This window comes from Limulus polyphemus, unplaced genomic scaffold, assembly GCF_000517525.1.
Source record: "Limulus polyphemus unplaced genomic scaffold, Limulus_polyphemus-2.1.2 Scaffold2124, whole genome shotgun sequence".
Classification (NCBI taxonomy): domain Eukaryota; kingdom Metazoa; phylum Arthropoda; class Merostomata; order Xiphosura; family Limulidae; genus Limulus; species Limulus polyphemus.
Genome location: NW_013667734.1, coordinates 175,841 through 197,191, shown reverse-complemented (window position 1 = coordinate 197,191; position 21,351 = coordinate 175,841). Strand labels below are relative to the sequence as shown.

The 21,351-nt window shown below is 30.1% G+C and overlaps 1 protein-coding gene across 2 annotated transcripts in view; it reads right to left on the bottom strand.

Annotated features, from left to right (window-relative positions):
* Positions 1-35: 35 nt before the first annotated feature.
* Positions 36-21,351, bottom strand: part of LOC106466022 (signal transducer and activator of transcription 5B-like) — an 86,379-nt gene continuing 65,063 nt past the window's right edge. For both annotated transcript variants that reach the window (XM_022393982.1, XM_022393983.1), the window contains exons 17-22: positions 18,594-18,744; positions 17,442-17,581; positions 10,824-10,979; positions 9,619-9,679; positions 5,871-5,999; positions 36-982 (exon numbers count right to left, since the gene is read on the bottom strand). In XM_022393982.1, the coding sequence (XP_022249690.1) occupies positions 850-982; positions 5,871-5,999; positions 9,619-9,679; positions 10,824-10,979; positions 17,442-17,581; positions 18,594-18,744 (770 nt within the window). In that variant the 3' untranslated portion in view covers positions 36-849. The remainder of the gene's footprint in view (positions 983-5,870; positions 6,000-9,618; positions 9,680-10,823; positions 10,980-17,441; positions 17,582-18,593; positions 18,745-21,351) is intronic.

Genomic DNA, 21,351 nt, shown 5'->3' with positions numbered 1-21,351 from the left:
GCAAAACAACAATTTATTAAAGTAAATTGAATTTTTAAAAAATGTGGTTAAATATATAAATGAGTTTTTTTGCCTGACATACATTTTTTTGTACTTTAAAAGGTTAGATATTTGCAAAATGAAACAGGGATAAAATATAACAATGATAAATTCTGTTTTAGAAATAAACCACGAAATGACTTTATATAATATTTTTGACAACAATATCAGTACTGTTGAAAACAGTTAAAAATGACAATTGATATGCTGCATAGCTGTTTATAACTGGAGTTGATTCGACCTGCATTAGATTTACAATAAAAGATGTCTTTGTATTTTATTGTTATGTTTAAGTTAGTGTACAGCTCTTACAGTTTTTACTCTTGGTGTAATAGGTATTCTCTAAACATGCTAAGCATATTTCCACCTTTTAAAACCTAAGAGAAAAGTATCATAACAACACACTAGCAAATTTTTAGCTACATATGACTATATAATAAGCATTATTTTACCAGTAATTTTAAATCTTAGATTAAATCTTATCAATTACAAACTGAAATTCATTATGCAAGCCCTTTCTTTATTTCGTTACACACATCTTTAGATGTTTAAAAATATTAATTTCACCTCACTTTATAAAATATTACTGTGGGTAATACATTAAATGTCTATAAAGAAAGATTCTGAATATTCAATAATGCTTTATAAACTTTCTAGTACTTTGAGAGCATAAAAAGTAAAAGATTAATTTAGCTTTATAGAAACCAACGTGTCCATAAGAGCAAGTTAGAATGCCCAAACTTCTTAGATTGGTAGGTACACAGGTCCTGCTACATCTTCAAGGATTCTCCCAAATTTCTAGAAACAGTCTTATTCTCTTTTGGTGTAGGCCACAAGGTCACTAACGTTGATGCTTGAGAAATCTACCGGCACTTCCATATCTCCTGACATCAGATCCATGTTTAAAAAATCGTAGTCCATGTCAGATACTGCTGCACCGGCACTGTCAAAAACAAACGATCAACGTTAGCTCTCTTGACCTACACCTAGATTCTTGTTTCTTTTATGTCCAATGCTACATGTAATGCACTCCAACTTGCTCATTATGAACTACTCTGCAAAAAACAAAATTTGAATGTTCAATTTTTGTATCAGTATAAAAACAACAAAACCAGTCATCACATATTGAAAAAAAAAGCTTTATTTTTTATCACTGATATTTAATTGTTTTATACAAATGAATTTATTTATAAAAACAGCTTTTAACATTTTTAAATCAAAAAGATTCAACCTTTTAATGAAAATATAAACAAGTAACAAGAATAAGAATAGGGTTAAAAACACGAAATGGGCCGAAAGTTACCTCACAAAGAAATGTGCAAACAATATTGCATAAAATGGATTGCACAACTATTTAAGCTTTTGTTTTTGTTCAAAACCTTTGGTCAGTATTACAAAAACACGTTAAAAATAGCATAAGTATATCATCAAGTTCTTGAAAAATCTAGATTAAACCATAATTCTTCTCTTTTTTTTTTTTACAAATAAAACAACCCAGGTTTTTTGTGAAACTTAAATGTCCAAGGATCAAATACCTTTTGATAAAACATGTGGTAACATCTTTCAATTCAATTCTACTAATGTTTTCTTGATACTTCAAGCTATTAACTTTAAACTATAGCAAATGATTCAAAAATTCACACTGCAAACACTTCAATAATTTGGGCTATTAACAAAACTTTGTGCTGCAATGAACTTTACAAGCACAAGATATTCTAAAAAATATGACAAGTTACGTTCTTCAGTTGCATGAATATAAACAAAGTATAAAATGATTGAAAACACATACACAATTTATTCACATCACATCTATATCACACACAAATAATCTTGTAAAACAGTTTTGAAAACAGGACTGGCAAAAAGAGAAAAGTTGGAGAAATAGTTTTGATACAAACTGTTTACTGCTTGGCAAATCTTGGGGAATCACCTGTGCACCGAGTTAATGCTAACAGGGATATCAGGCACTAGTTAAAACTTTTTTTTAGACATAGAAAGTTAGTAGAAGGATTTGAATACAAACTTCTGTGTTTTTAAAGTAACTTACACACTTGGCAAATTTGAAGATTCCAATACTACCTCCTCACACTATCTTTTTATGCCCATAACAGGCATACTCACATTCCATTCTTCAATAAGAAAGTGTTAGAAACACAGAAACCAAAAGTACTTTAATGAATTATCACATCTTTCTAATTGATATTTTAGAGCATTTAATATGAACTACCAAACAAAGATTTTTTTCTTCAATTCATCCATTTCCTATTTTAGAGAAGATGAAATTAATTATGATGTTGAAATGCACTATACTAACATTATTATTATTTTCTCTAACTTTCCCATAAAAAATATCCATATATGAAGTGAAATACCTTTATCCAGATCAATACCGTTCAAATACTTTTATCTACTCATTCTACTTAAACAAGAGATGTTAGGCAATTTTATTGCCAACTTATTGCTTTCAACCTTTTCCTAAAAACTATATGTTAATATGGCTAAAATTTTCAAATGAAACTGCTGTAGAAACAAACAACTCTCCTCTAAGAAAGAATATTTTAAAATTAAGTTAAAAGTGAGATGAAGCAGAATTTGAACTTGACTTTGCTTTCTGGGCAGAGGTTTTAGTCAACTAAGCTACTGCCTCTTGAAGTACAAGTTTTTCACATCATTGATTATCAACAGTAGAATCTGGCAGGACTCTTTGAGATGTGCAAACCTGCATGCAAAACTCTAATTCCACCCATAAAATTTCCTTATGTTCTCTGAGGCAGTCTAATTTAAACAAATTTATGTTTGTTTGTTTTTCTGTTATTGGGAAATGAAACAATTATGAAATTAATAAAAATGGATATAGCTAATATCTACTAAAGGGCTACCTGCACTAGTCATCCTTAATTTTGAACTGATAGATTAGAAGGAAAGCAGCTAGTCAATAGCACCCACCACCAACTCTTTGAACTGATAGATTAGAAGTAAAGCAGCTAGTCAATAGCACCCACCACCAACTCTTATACTCATGGATCCAAAGTGAGGAGAGAGATTTTTTTTTCAGTGGTAATGGGATGCAAATGGTGGATCCGCAGAACTATAAAATGACATGCTAATCACTGAGCCATGCATGACCATATCTTAATTAAACTGACTTGCTCCACTGAATTGTTCTGTACAAAGGCTTGTAATGCCTTCTGAACAGCAAAAACATGTTTCAATTCATTCATTATCTCAAAAATGTTAAGTAAGAAAAAGTAATATTTAGATTCATAAACTGATGATTTTCCTTTATAAGAAGTCTGTTTTTTTCAAGTGGTTTTACCATAAGGAAGTTTACAGTGTGGAAAGGAATTATAAAATCTTTTTTTTTTTTTTTGGTTTCTTAATTTTCAGGCTTTTGTGTCAGTTGACAGGAATATTAAATATTTTAAAATTACACATTATTTATTATTCTTCCTGATTACAAAATAAAAAACTCAAATTTCTGCTTTGATCATATCTACATTTTAAAAGTTTTTTCATATACTATTTATCTTATTCTAATTGTGCTTACATCATTTTCAGCTTCATTTCTTTTATGCTGAATTGAACTTTTTTGTCCTAACACATATAAATACTTCAACAAAATTGAGTAACACAGAATTCTAATGCTGTTGCAATCATTTCATATCCATATTACTACATTGCAAAGTAAAAGCTGTATTTTTTGCGATTTGTTGATTAATCCACAAAATCAGAAATGTTCTTACATACATTTTTTTTTTGTAATTTATTCTCAACACATAATACATGTTTTAAGTTTGCCACCTATGTTCAGAAAGAACAAGACTTACCCTGTGAAATCATGATATATGAAAATGACTTTGTAAGTTTAGAATACTTTTTATTGTTTCATGTGATTGAAACAAGATGTCTAATTTTTGAATTAGTGTTCCTAGAGAGATCAGTACTCTCTGAAAAAAAACTTACTATATTTTTCAATTCAGAGAAAAAGGCTTTTTTCTTTTACTGCATGAATAGTTAACTTAAGAATAGAAAAGCATAGTCATTAATTAGGCAAACACTGCTTCTTACCCCCCCCCCCTTTTTTTTTTAATCACTGTAAATTAATGGTCAATTTTGCACATTTAGTAGTGATTATTTCACTAATACAAAAAATAAAATAATTTCCACATGTTAAGGAAACATGATTCATGAAACTGTTTTTGTAAAAGTACTTCCTGATTTTTTTACACTGCATATCACTTGTGAGATTTGGAATGACTCTGCAGTATTAGCTTAAGAGAGAACACGACTGCTCAAGTGAATTTTTTTCACGTCAACATTTATAAAATAACCACTGATTTATTTGTTACATAATAATATTTACAAGATAATATATATAGTTCTAACCATGACCCCATGTTAAATAATTTTCTTTATTCATAATATTCCTTAAAAAACTATGTTTATGTATATTTATGACACCTTAACTGCTCTGTAACCAAACAATCTCAAAATAAACAAACTTTCTGTGCTTATACATTTCAATAGTACATATATTCACCACCTTAACAAATAACACAATCTCATCAACCAACCCTTAGTTATAAGATTTTATCAAATATTTGTTTATGTATAATGTGCTAAGATTTAATAACACTAATATCTTTCAAAACCAATTCCATTGGCAACATTGAGAATTTTAAGTAGGATGTATTAACAAAATCTGTTAAAATATTATCTTTATAAAACTATTTTCATTATGTGTATTATTATTTATAAACATAACTTCAAACTTTAAATTCATGCACTAACTCTACATGGATTACAGAAAAACTTAACACCAAAAAAACATACTAGGTGTTTTGGCTACCTTTAATCTTAATGGTAATAGTTTCGAGAATGATACAAAAATGGCATTTAAATGTTCTGCACCCTGTTTATATGGTGACAAAAGCTCTATATATATATAATTTTAAGGAAGTGTATATATATCAAAACATTTGACATTATAATAAAGTGCCTGAACCTACAATTTCTATTAATTCTCTTATTCATATCTTTTATGTGAATCACCATTAAAAATTAGATCTTATCAAAATTTCCTTAACAAACATCCACTCCTAATGCTACTCCATTTACACCAAAAATGCCATACATAGCGTTTTTTCACATAAACCTACAATTAAGTGTATGTTAAACACAAACAAAAATGAACATGACAAATACTGGAATAGAATTAATGGTTAGTAACCAACTGAATATTAAAAGTTAAATATATATCACAGAGACATCCTTATCTCTACCTTTGACAATGCAACACATTCATTCTGTGACTATTGTAAAATATTCACAAGACATATACCTTAGACTAGGTCAAACTATTAAAAACCCTCAAATGCTACATAAATTTAACCAAAAACTACATGTTTCTTAGAATTTATAAAAAAGACAAACCAATACGAAATACAGGAACAATTTATTACAAATTTTATTGTAGACTAAAAATGTTTTTGGAAAATATTGCAAAGTGTAAATCATATTCTATCAATATTTGTTTGACCCAACATCTTACTAAATATATATATGTATATACACACGTGTAGGTGTAAGGTGTAAGTTAGTAGAACTGCATGGATCATTCCTATAATAATTTTTACAAGGAACAACAAAGTAATGTCACTTCCTTGGCATTCATTCAAACTTGGGCCTACTATATAATCTTCTCACCCACAAAACTATTCTGAGACATTAAACCATCACAAAGGTTCAATAATGGACATTCCCATTTGTCAATGTGACTAGAACCCCACAAATGTTTTAAATCCACTGGCTTGTCAGATAAGTACACTTACTGCATGGGTTGGTCACCACCACCTGCCATAGAAGAGGAGTCATGATAGCTAGGATCAGGAGACTGAGGGTGAAATGAGGACTGTGGTGTTCCAGGATAGCTGTCCATTCCACTGCTCATGCCTGTCCATCTAGTGAAGAAATAAAGTAAAAATGGAGTTTTGGTAGTACATGAATACATATATCAATCATGGGCAGAAATTAGTTCCTGAAGTTTGAAGTAAAGTAAATGAACAAGTTTAAGACACTTTAACCTCCATTTTTGGAAAAAAAATAATCAAATGGCTAGTTTTAAAAGTGTTGTTAAAGCCTGTTTTTAAATTAATGTAATTAATGTTTCTGAACAGCAGCATCTTTTCAAATGTTACATGAAGAAACAGTATCAACAGTAATAGATAAAACATTTAAATAAAAATATTTTTCAACACAATTAGTTGAAATAAACTACGATGATTTCAAACAGAATTATGTATAAGTACCCATATTATTAACTGATTTGAACATTACACAAAGAGGATATTACTAGCTATTCAATCATAATAACATGTTTGCTTTTAATACTGTCTCATTAACTTTTACAGTTAAGTTAAAATGATCATTTCAAACTATTTTAAAACTATAGCTCACAAAAGTATTGTTAATGTTTTAATTTAAATGTTTGTTTGCTGGAGGGAACATATTATGTGATGGTGATGTAATACATCTAGAAATTTCATGAAAGCTAAGGCCTCTGCAGATTCTAGAAAATTTATGTAGTACGTAGAATTAAAATTACAATATAAATACCACACCAGGTGAATTACTTGGTTATCAGTTAATCAGTGATGATTCAGATAAATGTGTCTGTTAGTGAGAGTTAATGCATCTATTCAGTTACTCAGTGAGCTAGCATGTTTAATATCAATTGATTAACAAGGAATTTCTGTAAATAAGTTTGCGAGTTAGACCTACAAGTGAACATAGACTTGCATCAAACGTTACTGATGAAATAATTAATTTGTTTTTGTCGCATGGATTGGACTTAGCATTATTTTTACCAAATAATCCAAAAGAACCCACCCAATGACAGAGCATGGTACAATACTGTTGTCAGAAATGGGATTACTTTGGTGAAAATAAAATATATCATTGACTAAACTTCAAGATGACAATATGATCACGAATAAAAATATCAAAAGTCTGCTGGATATGATGAAACAGTGGAAAGAAGAACAAACAAAACGAGACAGATCATTTAAAGAAGAACAAGAATAAAGATACAGAAAATCTGGAGAATGAGGCAGGAATTTATGGAAGAGGATAAAATAAAAAAACTCACTGCAGGCAATGCATATGGGCATGACCAACAGAGATGAGGGCTTCCACAAAAGCCCACATTCCCAAAAGAGAGAGAACCTCACACACAGTGGGAGAAGGAGAAAAGGAGAGGCTGCAAACCAGAAGCAACATAGCCCTCAACTGAAGGGGAAGGCTGGGTCCACCCGAGTAGGGAAGCGAACAACCCCCAAGATGAACTAGGTATTGTGTAAGGGTTAGGAAAGATTTCTCCACCTACACCAAACAACCAACCTGAGCTACTTCTCTTAGGAGAAATTGGATATGAAGGGCAGAGTCAGCCTGTGAGAAACACAGAAGCAGCCAATCATACATGTAATGGTGGAAATAAAAGCCCTGAGAACGAAGATGACGGGAAAATGCCCGGACCACTCGATAAAAACTGTAGGACTGTGGAGGCTAGTCTGATCAGATGAGCATGAAACTGAACCCCCCACCCCCCAAATGTGATGGATGCATGGAAGATAGAAGGAGTAAAAACTCAAAGGAAAAATAGGACTCCATGGTGAAATGATCAAAAAGCGGTTCAAAGCCAACATATCAAAAGTAGGGCACCAGTCCCCTTTCTTTATGATATGATCTTTATAATCCAGACTATAGGGATCTCCTCATTTAATGGTACTCTTGCTATGCAAGGCCTGAACTGCCTCTGAAAGACTCTGGATGGCAATGGGAAAAAGAAACTGAAGTATTGGGGTCATATCCCCACAAAGAAAGGGACAATCGACTCTAAACACTGCATGTCTAAAAAGAGTAAATCATAACGATGAAATGCCAGAGCATAGTTGTCCAGAGTACATGAGAGTCGAGGCATACTGACACCTGAATGCAACTGCAACCCCAATATTCCAACTGCTCATCAATGAGAAGAGCAGGAGTAGAATCATAGGAAATGGGAGATAAAGATAAAACATATCTTATCCATTAAGTCTAGAAATGTGATAATAGGCCTAGGCACCTCCCCAATATGACAGGACTGTGAGTGGGAAACAGGCTGTCCGAATCCTCATCATCAGGTGACACAAAAGCCTACATAAGCGTAGCAAACTCCCTATGAACCAGAACCGTTACTTCTCAAGCAAATAAAGCTAGTTCAGATGCCACTTAAGTAGCCAGCAAATCAGCTGTAGTAGTCCCAGCAGCTGTGGTAGATGCCACACGGAATTGAGAGTGCATTACCAGTGGAGTTAACTGGGGGAAAACAAATATTCTTCTCTCAACAGAATTTGTAAACAGTAAAAACTCAAAATTTACTGGTAAAAAAATAAGTACAACCTAATAAGAAACAGTAAATGTGATCAATGAAAAAAACCATGAGCAAAAACACATCCTAACAGTTAGACTGCCAACAAGAAGTGCTTACAGACTGCACAAAAGAGATGGTGCTTGTGATAATAGGAGTTGTGGCATACTATTATTGGTGGAAGGTTGCTGCATCACCATTTGCATGATAGCATGCAATTTTTCACTTGAGGGTAGGTGGGAGTATCAAGGCTAGTGGCAAGCAAAGATTTGTGCATATACAAATCAGTATAAGTCAAGAAAAGCTATCTGTGAGAAGAGGAATTTGTGTAATACATAGAAATAAGAGTTCAATATAAATACCAGGGTCAGTGCATTATTTAGTTACTAAGTGAGTGATTCAGTTCAATGTCTCTTAGAGACTTAGACAGTGAGAGCTACTGCATCTCTTCAGTTATATGGTGAATTAGTCAACATGTTTGTTATTGTTCACGTTACATGCTTTGAACGCCCTCACATTTTCATGGGAATTATGATTTTAGACACCAATCAATATGACCATTGACATACTAAATTTCCACCACCTTCAATCACTTACCAAAATTTTACATGAACATAAGTTCTTGTTATTACCTTACAAATATTTTGTTAAGACACAATTCTCCTTTAGACAAGAGATCATGGTTTTATATTGGTCCTTGAATAAATTGAACTGTAACTGATATATATATATATATAAATAAACTGCTGAGGTAAAAGTTTGCAACTGTACACAAAATCAGGCATTATTCAGCCAAAATTTCAAGCCGTAAGCAACAACTACCTTTCAGTATATTAAGATGTAGCAAAACTAAACAAATATGTACAAGTAAAACACATCTTTAATATATTTCTTTACTTGACATTTAAATTACATGAAACGTTTCTTTTTTTATACAATAAACCAATCTGTTGTTAATACAATTACATTTTAAAGTACATTTATTGGAAGAAATAAAATTCAGATACCACTGAAAAAAATGTGTGAAGATAAGCAGATATAAACAAAAAGTAAACTGTAAATTGTAAAAATGTACATGTCCAAAAGAATTAGATAAGTGTATCAAAGAACTAATTTTTTTAAACAACTTGTACAACAATAAACTTGAGACTCATACTCAAACAAATACCTACCCTGGTATATGTGTCACTAGTACTGGCTTTACATATCCATTACTGGAAGGAGGCTGGTTTTCTGCATAAAAATGTATCAAAATATAAAAAAATAATATTTTCTTTTAATAAAATAATACAGTGAATATTTCTCCAACTAGGATAATATGATGTAAGTTACCAACTTCTGGTTAAAATCATGATAATCTAACATATTATAGTTATCATTGTTGCATCAGCAAAAAGATCCATTACTGGAAATTCCCCCCCCTTTTGTCATTAGTTCATGTGGGACACGTTTCCTAATGGCATCATTAGTTTTCATACTTCTTAACTAGCTTACTCTCATTTCATGAAAATTTCACCAAAACAAACAATTTTCAATTTTCTTTTCAATTAAATGTTATTGTTATATATTTTTGACAAAATGCTCTAAAAGATCAAAATTTCCATGCCTAAATACTGCTTCCTTCAAATAAAATGTTCAATATTCCCATCACTTTCAACAATAGCCTCCAGATGATATGGAATATAACAGACAGCAACATGATGCCAAACGTCAGTGACATATATCACACAATGTTGAATCTGCATTTCTGCTCAAGTGTTAACTGGATAGTTGAAATAAATCCTACAACTCAATGAGTGAATGAATAAGCTTTGAATGAAACTCAAATTTTTAAATGTAATTCCTAGTGATGTCATGTGATAAGCAAATACATATTCAAGGCCATCTTGCAGCAGCATTTTTTTTTCCATAAATGTGTTACACATTTTTTATAAATCTGCACCAAATGGAAAGCTGTTAGTTGTATGATTATCCTACCTCCTATTCATTTAAAAGACTAAGAACTTAATAAAATACACAAATATTTAAATAAGGTAAAACTACTGCTGGGAATAGAATGACTGCCTGTATTTTTATTGGCATTATGTTGATGTGGCATCGTCTGGTTGGTTAGATGACAACCAACACAGTATAAACTATCAAAACATGACTATGCTTTGGTACAGTTCATTTTCATACAACAGAAGGAGAAGGAACTGCACAATATTTGTATTTTATACACATTTCATTCAATGCTTCCATAATCAGTTCCAATACTGTATATCACAATATCTATGAAGCACTAACAAAGAAATTTATATGCTAAGAAAAACATATATTTTTCAAAATAACTTTACACTCATTAAATTACTTAATAATAATAATTACAGCTACTAACCTGTATATGGGGTATAATACTTCCCAAAAGCTTGGTCTTTTGGTATGTCAGGATACAGATATGACAGGTGTTTCAAGTCATTAATACGGTCAGCTAGTGAACGAATAGTGAAGTCGCGACTGGTAAAAGGCTGCAGCATGAAAACATCCATTGTCTCTGTGAATTGAAAAACAAAAGAATGTTGAGTATACAAAAAAACAGAACAATTCAAGACTTTCTTTTAATTTAATAGGCATATCCTTATGAAAATGTTTATTTTTTTTTACTTTAAAATGTATGCCAATTTCAATATAATTAAAAAAAAAAGGTTGGTTAATATTGGGTTGAATATTACCAATATGCAAAAGAAATGGAATTTTGTATTTTAGTTTATAAAATTTAACATTACAAAACCTTTTAAAAATTGAATTACTCTTTCTTTATTTCACAACCAATATTTATTGCTATGGGTAAAAGCTGAGAATGTTTTATTCTGTTACTAAATATTAGACTTGTGTAATAAATTAGTATCAAATTACATCATATGAGGAGACAGACAGCTATTTTTTCAGTGTTTGCTGTCCTGAAAAGTTTAAATTGTCATTTCTGTGATCAAGAATTGAACTTTTTGTTTTGTGATCTTGAGAGTTATTTTCAACAAGGAGGTTATCTATAGCATAACATTTACTAATCTACTATAGTCATCTTTTAAAAATATTAGTATTTAAATACAAATCTAACATTTAGAATAACAAAAAAAAAAACAATTTTCAACTTTTACTCATCCAAACTGACATACTTTCAAAAATATTGACACTCCTACAGAAGTCTAACATTAACTTGGATAAAATCAAAAGTTTCTTGGTGGTTTGGTTTTCTATCATAATAGGCCAGCCTACTTTTAAAAAAATAGATATTTCTACACAAATACAACCTTTAAAAATAAAAAAAAAGCATTTACCATTTACAATGGACATCTATTCACAAATAGTAGTATTTTCACATAAATGTATAATTTAGAATAATTTTTAAAAAATTAAAATTTTACCCATCAGAACAGATGTATTTTCAAAAACACAGTTACAATCAGGAATTAATATTTTTTTCAAAACCTGCTGGTGAGGATGGCAATATTTTGGCTCAATGTACAATTTCATATACATCTCATCTTCGTATAACCATTAATGACAACACGTCCATATTGTTTTAAGTTACTTATAAATCTAACATGAATCTTTTCACCACTTTGAAATTAAAATTTGATGATTTTGAAATATATTCAATATCACAATAGATTGATATCTTATACTTGTATGGGTTAATATAAGAAACTATGAAGTGCTATGTACAGCTATTCTGAAGAAGAATGAATTAAAATTATCTTTGTGTGTGATAAAACACAATACAATGAATTAAAATTATCTTTATGTGTGTGATAAAACACAATACAATGAATTTTACAGCTGACATAAAATGCATAAAAAATAAGGAAATGGTACCACCATTTAGTCTACTTTCCAAAAAATATGTTGAGGATTAAATACAATACTAATGCCAATCTAAAACTTGTATATTTTAATACCTTTCAAATCATGCGTTTAGTTTAAATAAATTCTAAAAAATGAAATTTAAAAATGTCAGAAATGACAATAGTTGTTTCTGAAGACTGGGGCCTGTAGCTTTTAGATGCAGTAATGCTGTGTCTATTATGCTGACTTCCAACATCAAAAACCATTCCACACATTTATTAATCTTCCATTGCAAAAGCATTAAAACATTTTCCCTTGATCCCTGGACTCATTATTTACTTTGGTAAAATGTACAAAAAATTTTCTTTTGTCCTCGTATGATGTAATTTGATACTCATTTATTACATAAGTCTAACATTTAGTAACAGAATAGAACATTCTCAGCTTTTACCCATAGCAATAATTATTAGAGGTTTTCTATAGCATAGCATTTACCATTCTACTATAGTCATCTTTTAAAAATATTAGTAATTAGATAAAAGTCTAACATTTAGAATAACAAAACAAGTACCAAATATGGCTCTAAGATGCACAGTTTCTGATGATTTAAGGCATAGCATAGTAGCTTTAAGTAAATAGAGTTACAATCATGGGAAATGTCTGCAAAAATGAAATTATCAAGAACTGGAGTACAAAAAATATTCAAGAGATATAATGAAAATGGTGCTACTGATGATAAGAGCAGGCCCAAAAGACCACCTTAAACTTTCCAGATCAGATGATTAGAGTACTTCAGACTTACTTCACTCAGAGACTATAGAACTTCACAAAATTACTAGGGTTAAAATTGACTATTCTAAAGTCAACACATATTGCATCAAAAAGGGCTGAAAGAATACAATGCAATATGAAAACGTTTTTTCAGGAAGGTAACAAACAGAAGAGCCTTATCTTTGTTGAACCCCAAATATTTGACAATATATACACGAAGAAGGGTACTTTGATCTGAAGAGTCACAGTTTGAGATTTTTGAAACCAACAGACATCAGTATGTTCATTGCAGGAGTAGTTAGAGGCTAAGCAAAATTTGTATGCAGCCTCCAGTTAAGTATGGTGGAAGTAGCATCCAAGTATGATGCTGTTCAATCACAAATGTAGTTGGTGATTTCTACTGTATTGATGGAATCTTGGATTACACTAAATATATGCAAACTTATTAACCATGCTGTTCCAGACTATTATACTGTTAAATGTGTGGGACTATCTTGATTGAGAAAAACAGCAAACACAGGTGGAATCAAAGATATCTACGATTCAGTTACCACTGAGTATCTCCAAAAACTTGAAGAAAGCATTCCTCATTTGTTTCAGGTGATTTCAGCGTGGTGAAATAAAATATTAAAGGACTGAACTATTAATCCAATTTATATGCATTTGTTTTGCCATCAGATATTATGAAATTTTAAAATACTTACACTAAAAGGACATTAGCAAGTTTTGAATCTAAAATACATGAAGATGACTAGATTTGGCTCTTGCTAATAAAATACATTCAACTAAACAATTATTCTCACAAGACTAATACAGTCTTATTCCCAACTTGTTTTGGTTTTTTTAAAGACATTTTTGAACTGCTCTTTGTTTAATGTGATGGATAATCTTCAAATACAATAATTTAGGATTAAGTTATTTATTAACCCTCAACTGTTGCAGATGAAAATATATCATCAATGGATCACAAAATATGATTAACACCATTTCTTGGGTTTATTCCTATGAATTACTTTACTAAAACTACAAAATGTTTGAATAAGTAGAGTTGTTTAAACATTTGTTTAACAACAAGTAAAAGTTTGGAATGGTCTATTCTTTCATTGGGGTGTGTGTGTCTGTGAGCCATACTAGTTTCGGAGAATTCCACTCCTCATCAGTGACCCTGGACACTACCACCAATGAAATATCAGACCAAACCAAGCCTTTATACTAGTGAGGTATCGAAAATCAAACAAGTTAATACACCAGTTTGATTTATAAAATGTTTGCCAATAAAGTAAATATTACTTGGTGACATTTATTACAAATGAGAAAAATACTAAACATTCTCAGGTTTTACATGATGTTACAATTATAGTATAGTAAATAACGTTTAGAAAAAGAGTATAGGATTGTTACAGAAAACTGAGATATCTAACTTTAGTACACTATTATTAAATAAACTGATTCATCTTTAAAAATAATTGTTGTCAGACTTCATGTGATAATATTAGCAAACATTCTTACGTTCCAGTGTGTTATATCTATATCATACTGTGAAAACAAACTCATTCCAATTATAGAAAAACAAAAACAGTACAACATTAACTAATTCGCAAGAAAACCTGTGATGATACTACATGATCTCTATGCAAAGATTAAAATAATTCATAAGGTGGAAATCATCTGGTTGGTTGGTTTGTTGTTAAGCAAAAATCTACACAATGGACTATCTGTGCTGTGCCCACTATGAGTAACAAAACCTAGATTTTAGTGTGATAAGCACACAGATTTACCACTAAGCCACTTGAGCAGCATATGACAATAGTCAGGCTTTTGTTTTCCATTTTCAGTGCTTCCTATCTAGCTAGAGTTAGTTGTAGTTAAATAGGAGTCTTGTAGGTTAATTTAATGATGTTACATATTATAAAACTGTTATTAGTCCACCATCCAGGATTCATTTAAGGGCATTCACTTTCAATCTACACACACACAAAAAAGAAAGACCTCTATAAATATGGTTGATAAGAAAATAATATAATATTTATATTATAGATTAAATAAAATACTCATAGTTTTAAGTTATTACATAATGCAAGATAATTATTTAATTTTGCCTTAGTTTTTTTTATTATCTATAAATTTACCTCAATTTATTAATTCTATAACACTATTTTTGTTATTCACTCAGTAGCTATTATAATGCATTAACAATGAACAAACTTTCCAGTGAAACTTTACATTTGGCATGTAGTTACAAGACTTATGCACAATTTCATGATTTTATTTTTTGCAAGCAATTAAAAAAAAAAGTTAACAATGGGAAGAAACATTTATTTCAAAGTTTTAATCGTTAATTTATTCTATAAAATTTAAATCAAAAATTAACTTCCACATATTACTATTGTATTTTTGTATATTACTAACTAAACGCAGATGAGTGTAATCTTTAACTAAGTTCATTTTTAATACCTATTTATTATTGCAATGATGTGCAAGACATCTTTTACACTGACTTTTAACTTTTAGAGCAACCAAGTTATTCTGCAGTGTGAAATCATATTAACTAGGCATAAAAATTTAGTCTCAACTGAGCTTTACAACCCTGGTATTGAATAAACATGCATCAAGTGCAGATAATTTAGACATTTTCTGAGCCATTTCACTCACACTAGTTGTATAGAGACCACTGAAATAATGTTATGCAAAAATTAAATTGAAACACATTAATCATAAAATTAAAACAAATTAAATAAACTTTGAGACAAATGTTAAAAACAACTGTTTTTGTTGCTTTCTACTGTATAATTCTTGTCACAAGGTATAGGTGCCAGATGTTTAATTTGTAACAAGTCAGACATAGTGAAAAGTGAACATGTGATGCTGCAGAGCAGACTGATTTTTACAAAAGGATTTTTGGCACATGTAGGATTATCTAACACAATAAAACACATATTACTTATACTGTTATTTTAATTGCATTTCCTCATATAATGAAACTAATTATTATCTCAGATAGACCATTTATTGATTTTTTATGTTAATTTATGATTTATATTTGTTGCAATGACAAATGGCATGAGAGACAGATGTGATAATGTTTTTAATTGTACTAGGTGATCTGCTGGGTTTTTTTTATTTAATCAGCTACTGAAAATATACTTAATTATACTAAAAAAGGTAGAAACTTAACTTAAAAACAAAGTTAATGAATTGTCTAAAGCATTATTTTGCCAAAACTATGTTGACTGTTTTTTATCAAAGATACATGCCAGCAGGCAAGCTGCTACACTAAGTCTACTACAAAACAGAAGACAATTAACTGAGAAGGCCAACAGGGCAATACTTTTTATGTACTATAATTCTAGGGTATTGTTGAGGATTTGTACACCAAACTAAGGAGTATTCACAGTTAAAAAAAAAGAAACAAAATTGTAAATGTCTTCCATGTATATTACAATGGTCACTGAGTGAATAACAGAAAAGTGTAGTTTTCATTGTTTTAAAGTAAATCAGATGAGTATTCAGCTACCTAAATATGACTTTTTCTACTATATGTTCTTTGTACAAATTTTAAAAGTTTATTGCTAAGGAGAGGACTCAAGCCTCCCATATGTAATAAGTAATGTAACACTGATTATGTTTGTAGCATATAATAAGATAAATCCAAGCAAGGTACACACAAAATTCTTCACTGCGTCTTAATTATTTAACCAACAACCACTAAACCACACCTTCAAATTCAAGGATGTGTACAAGCAGAATGCTTGCATAACATTGTGCTAAGGGAAGTAATACAAGCTATCATGTCATGTCATGAGCGAGTTCAGTTGACATGCATCTGAAGTAGAACACATTTGTTCAAGTTACAGCATAGTTGCTAAGGATGCTATCCTTAATCTTGAACTGCTGCCCAGAGAAAAGACAACTGGCTGGTAGCACCCATGCACCTCCAACTCTTGGGCTATGCTCTTCAACATCAAATATGTTTGACCAGTACATTATAAAACCTTCAGGCCAACATAGCCTGGTGGTTAGGGTGGTTGTTTCATATATTAAGGATCACAGATTTGATACTTGGCAATACCAAACAGCCTTAAGGGTATTACAATCTGACAGTCAATCTCACTAAGTAGAAATCAATGGCAATGCTCTGGATACTTGGAATAATCAAAAAGAGAAACAATTTCTTTCAATTTCAATCAGTTGATTATTTTCATGACACTCAATTTAGTTGCAACTTTGATTAACCAATTATTTTATGTGACATTAATTACGTAATATATGCTCATAGGTAATCAATTATATCAATTAAATAACTGCTCAGCTATGGTAATGACTGAATGGTCTCTAATTTATGCAATGGTACTGTATCTAATATTATAAAGCACTATACATATATCACCATTTTTGGTACCTTGCTGTGGATCTTCTGCAACCCAAGCTATAGTTACTCCACCAAGTTCTGAATCACTGAATCGAAGAAGAAATGATCCACTTGGTCTTTTCAATAACATTTCTTCAGCCTTCCTTCTACTAATGAACCCAACGATAACTCTATAGGAGAAAAAAAACAGACAGAATACCATTTAAAACAAGGTCTACTGTTTCTCAATATTATTAAGATTTGTAAAGTTTCCTCCATAAAAATATTTTGAAAGGTTTCTATGAGGTAAGATTGATTAATTCTATAATTATAACTATTACTACCATAAAATGTAATAGAAACACTGAACACTAAAAATCAGCTGTTGGCAATAGAAAACCAAGAAAAGGACCAAGTCATGAGAAATCTATTGTGAGACTAGATGTCAGTTTTGAAAAGATTTTGAAACTGACTATGCACCTGAATTAGAGTAGAATGAAACAATTATCAGCAGAGGCATATTTAGAGCTGGAAGGAGGAAGCCAAGTTTTTTAAGGGCCCATATACAAGTCTTTAATGTTTTCCTAAAAATATGCAACTTTTTCATTTATTATTTCCAGAAGCTTGAAGAAAGCATTCCTCAAATGCTTCAGAGTGATTTCAGTTAACTGTGGTAAAGTAAAATATGGAAAAAATCACAAAAAAAAACAAAAAACAACTTTGTTTGAAGTATTGTATGGCAAAAAAATGTGCCATCTAGGTACGTTTTGAAATTGCTGACTGTGGATAGAGTTGATTCTCATGTTTGAAATACACTATCCAAACACTCAAATTTCAGAGCATATGTGATATTTATAAATCCACTAGAACTCTAATTAGGATGATTAAAATAAAACAACAGGCAACAGGGAATCAACTATAACAAACAAAATACCTGTTCACAAGTTATGCATTCAATAATAACCAGAAATTATCAAAATAAGAATAACAGAAACAAAGCAATTAAGTAGTCTTCAATATTTATTCACCCTATTGCTATACTCAACATAAAAAAAAGATTATATTGTTTTTAAGTCACTCATAACCATAACAAGCTTAGTTAAGCAAACAGATATTGCTTGTTTTTTAATTTACTCTTTCAATTTACAAATTAAAAAGCAGCAAAATATTACTCTTTTACATTCCTTTAATTCAGGTACTTACCCATCATTCCAAAGTACCCGCAAGTGTTCTCTGGTAACTTTCATAATTGCATAAAACCATTCCCAAAAAGTGAAGTTTCTATCTGGAAGAGGTTCTTTGCAAAACTGCGACCATGTGATCATCATGTTGCTGAAATCTTGAATTTGAGAGTCTAGTTTAAAAAAAAATTTAAATACAAACCTTAGCAAAAGTTTAACTTGTTCAAAATTTCAAGTTTCCTCCATCTCTCTATTTATACACACACACACACACTTTAAATATATATATTTAAATGTATTCTACATTTTAAGTATAGAAATTTTAATTAAAAGATCCGACTTCATACCATAGTTACGATACATTTGAGAAAAAGATAAAAGTAACATCTAAGATCTGTAGTTTTAAAAATAGTATTTTTTGTTTGAGGGACAATTCTTTGAAAACTAAGCTGGATTAAGAAAACTGATTATGGCAAAGGTTTTGTTATAAAATTGAGCTAATATTTCACATTAAAATGTCTGTAAACTCACTAGAAACTATCTTTCCACTATTTTTATAAATAATTTTAGTATTTTAAGCTACAGATCAACCTTTGAGTTTAATTATTGTGGTTAAAATATAAAAAGTTGTTACCATACAGGCTAGAAAAATTAACTTTTTTAAGATTCCTCACCTAAAAATATGGTAATAATTTATTCTGAGATGCAAGTTGTAGTATGTATGTTTTATCATAATTTTGCAACAATTTTCTCTTTATATGCTCAATTATTAGCCAATAGTATCAAAAGTGTGAAATGTTTGTGATTACAGGCTACTTGGCAATAATATTTTTCATTGGGTGACCTATTTTAAAGAATATATTCTAAGATAAAACAAGAATTGGTTAGAATATTCAAAAATGAAAGGCGACTTATAAAGAATTATCTTGAAGATTGGAATATTACATTGAGTGAAATATGACATTATTTCAATAAAAATAAAATAGAGTAAACTTTCTGCAACCAAACTTACACAAATAATGCTACTTGTGTGAACTGTACTTTGTATCAGTTAATATGTAGAATATTGAAAAGTATACTTTTCATCTTCTCAGTTTAGATGCAGCAAGGTGCTAAGTAACTCACTCAACTTTCTTTCACTAGTGGCTGTTATCTGTGTTCTCTTATAAGATAGACAACTTGTAACATTGTGAAAGAGGAAGTTGTTAATTTTTGTCGGCATATCAAATAATGCCTTTTGTACATACTAGGTTATAGGCATATGGGCTCCTCTTTGACTGTGGAGCTACGTGCAAGGCTGGTTTCATGTAATGTTAGTTTTTTTTTGTTTTTTTATTTATATATATAAAAGGCCAGGCTTTCAGGTTATGAATTTTTGCAGACTTCTGAATACTTAGAGATTGAGGGCTCTCTAAAGCTTAGTTAATCTAATTTTTGTTTTCACTTTGATGTTTACCTTCTGTGAACTGGTTTGATAATGTAGACCTTGACTTATGAAGAAGGTAGGATTTGTTTAAACTAATATGTTGAAGAATTAGCACTTGGATTATCTAGATTTAGCTTTTAACATTAACTTTAAGAAGTTTAGTTATTTCACTAAACAGTGGCACAACTTTTAATAAAATTCATGTTTTACTTTCATCATTTAACCCTTTTCAGGCTGACAAGATGTTATGTCAATCCTATTTGTTGTCTTTTCACATTTAAAATATTTAACCTCATTGCATTAAATTGTGGGCAACAATTTCTACACATAATCTATTTTGTGCTTTAAGAAAATATGTAATTTGGTTTAGTATTTGTGTAATATTCTAATTTATGAATTTTAGGAAATTGCCATTAAATGTTATTCATATAAAACATTTTAAAAAATCTTCTATCTTAAGAGTTTATTATTTTTTATAGTTTTTTCTGGTGTGCTGAATTTATCTAATAGTTATTTTTTTCAACAGAACTTTAACTCTTGTATCTACATTATTCTAATAACAGCATACATATAATCTCATCTATTCATATGTGCTCTTACATAAAAAGAAAGTAACTATAAACCAAGATAACAACTCTTAGCAAGTTCAAATAAATAGTGAAAAATAACCACGAGGAATCTATTCATATCATTTAATTCTTAATCTAATTTTATGAATTTAATTAACATTTTTGTGTAGTTAAACAAAGGTATGCAAGATTTCAAACATGAAGAGTACTTAATTTTTGTATGCAGCTTATAAAACACAAAAAACTAATATAAAATCTCAATCTTGTAACCTGATTTGTTTGTAAATGTTTAAAAATGTATTAAGAATGCATTAATCAAATGATATGTTCAATTAAATTCTTTCTTGCATTTTAAAAGTATTTTTCCTATACAACAAAGTATTCCTTAAAACAATTAATATTTTAATGTACTACACAAATGAGGTTTCAAAAGCTGGATCAGCAAATTGTTTTAAATATATTCTCAAACGTATGTAAAATGAATAATAATGCCAATATTAACAAAAAAACACACACACACACACACACACACACACACATCACAATATTTTTAAATTTAGCATCTTATTCAAAAAAACATTGTAAGGTGGTTATGTCTGAAGTATGTTTACACTAATGGGCAATGACTTGTAGTAGGATGATAGTATTTGCATAATACGCTTTGTTCTTGTGTAACATTGAGATCTAAGTCACAAAAAATATGCATTAAACTGAAAATGGTGACAGCAAAACAAACTAATGATTCAAAAATTGACACAAATGAAAAAATCTCTCAGATATAAACA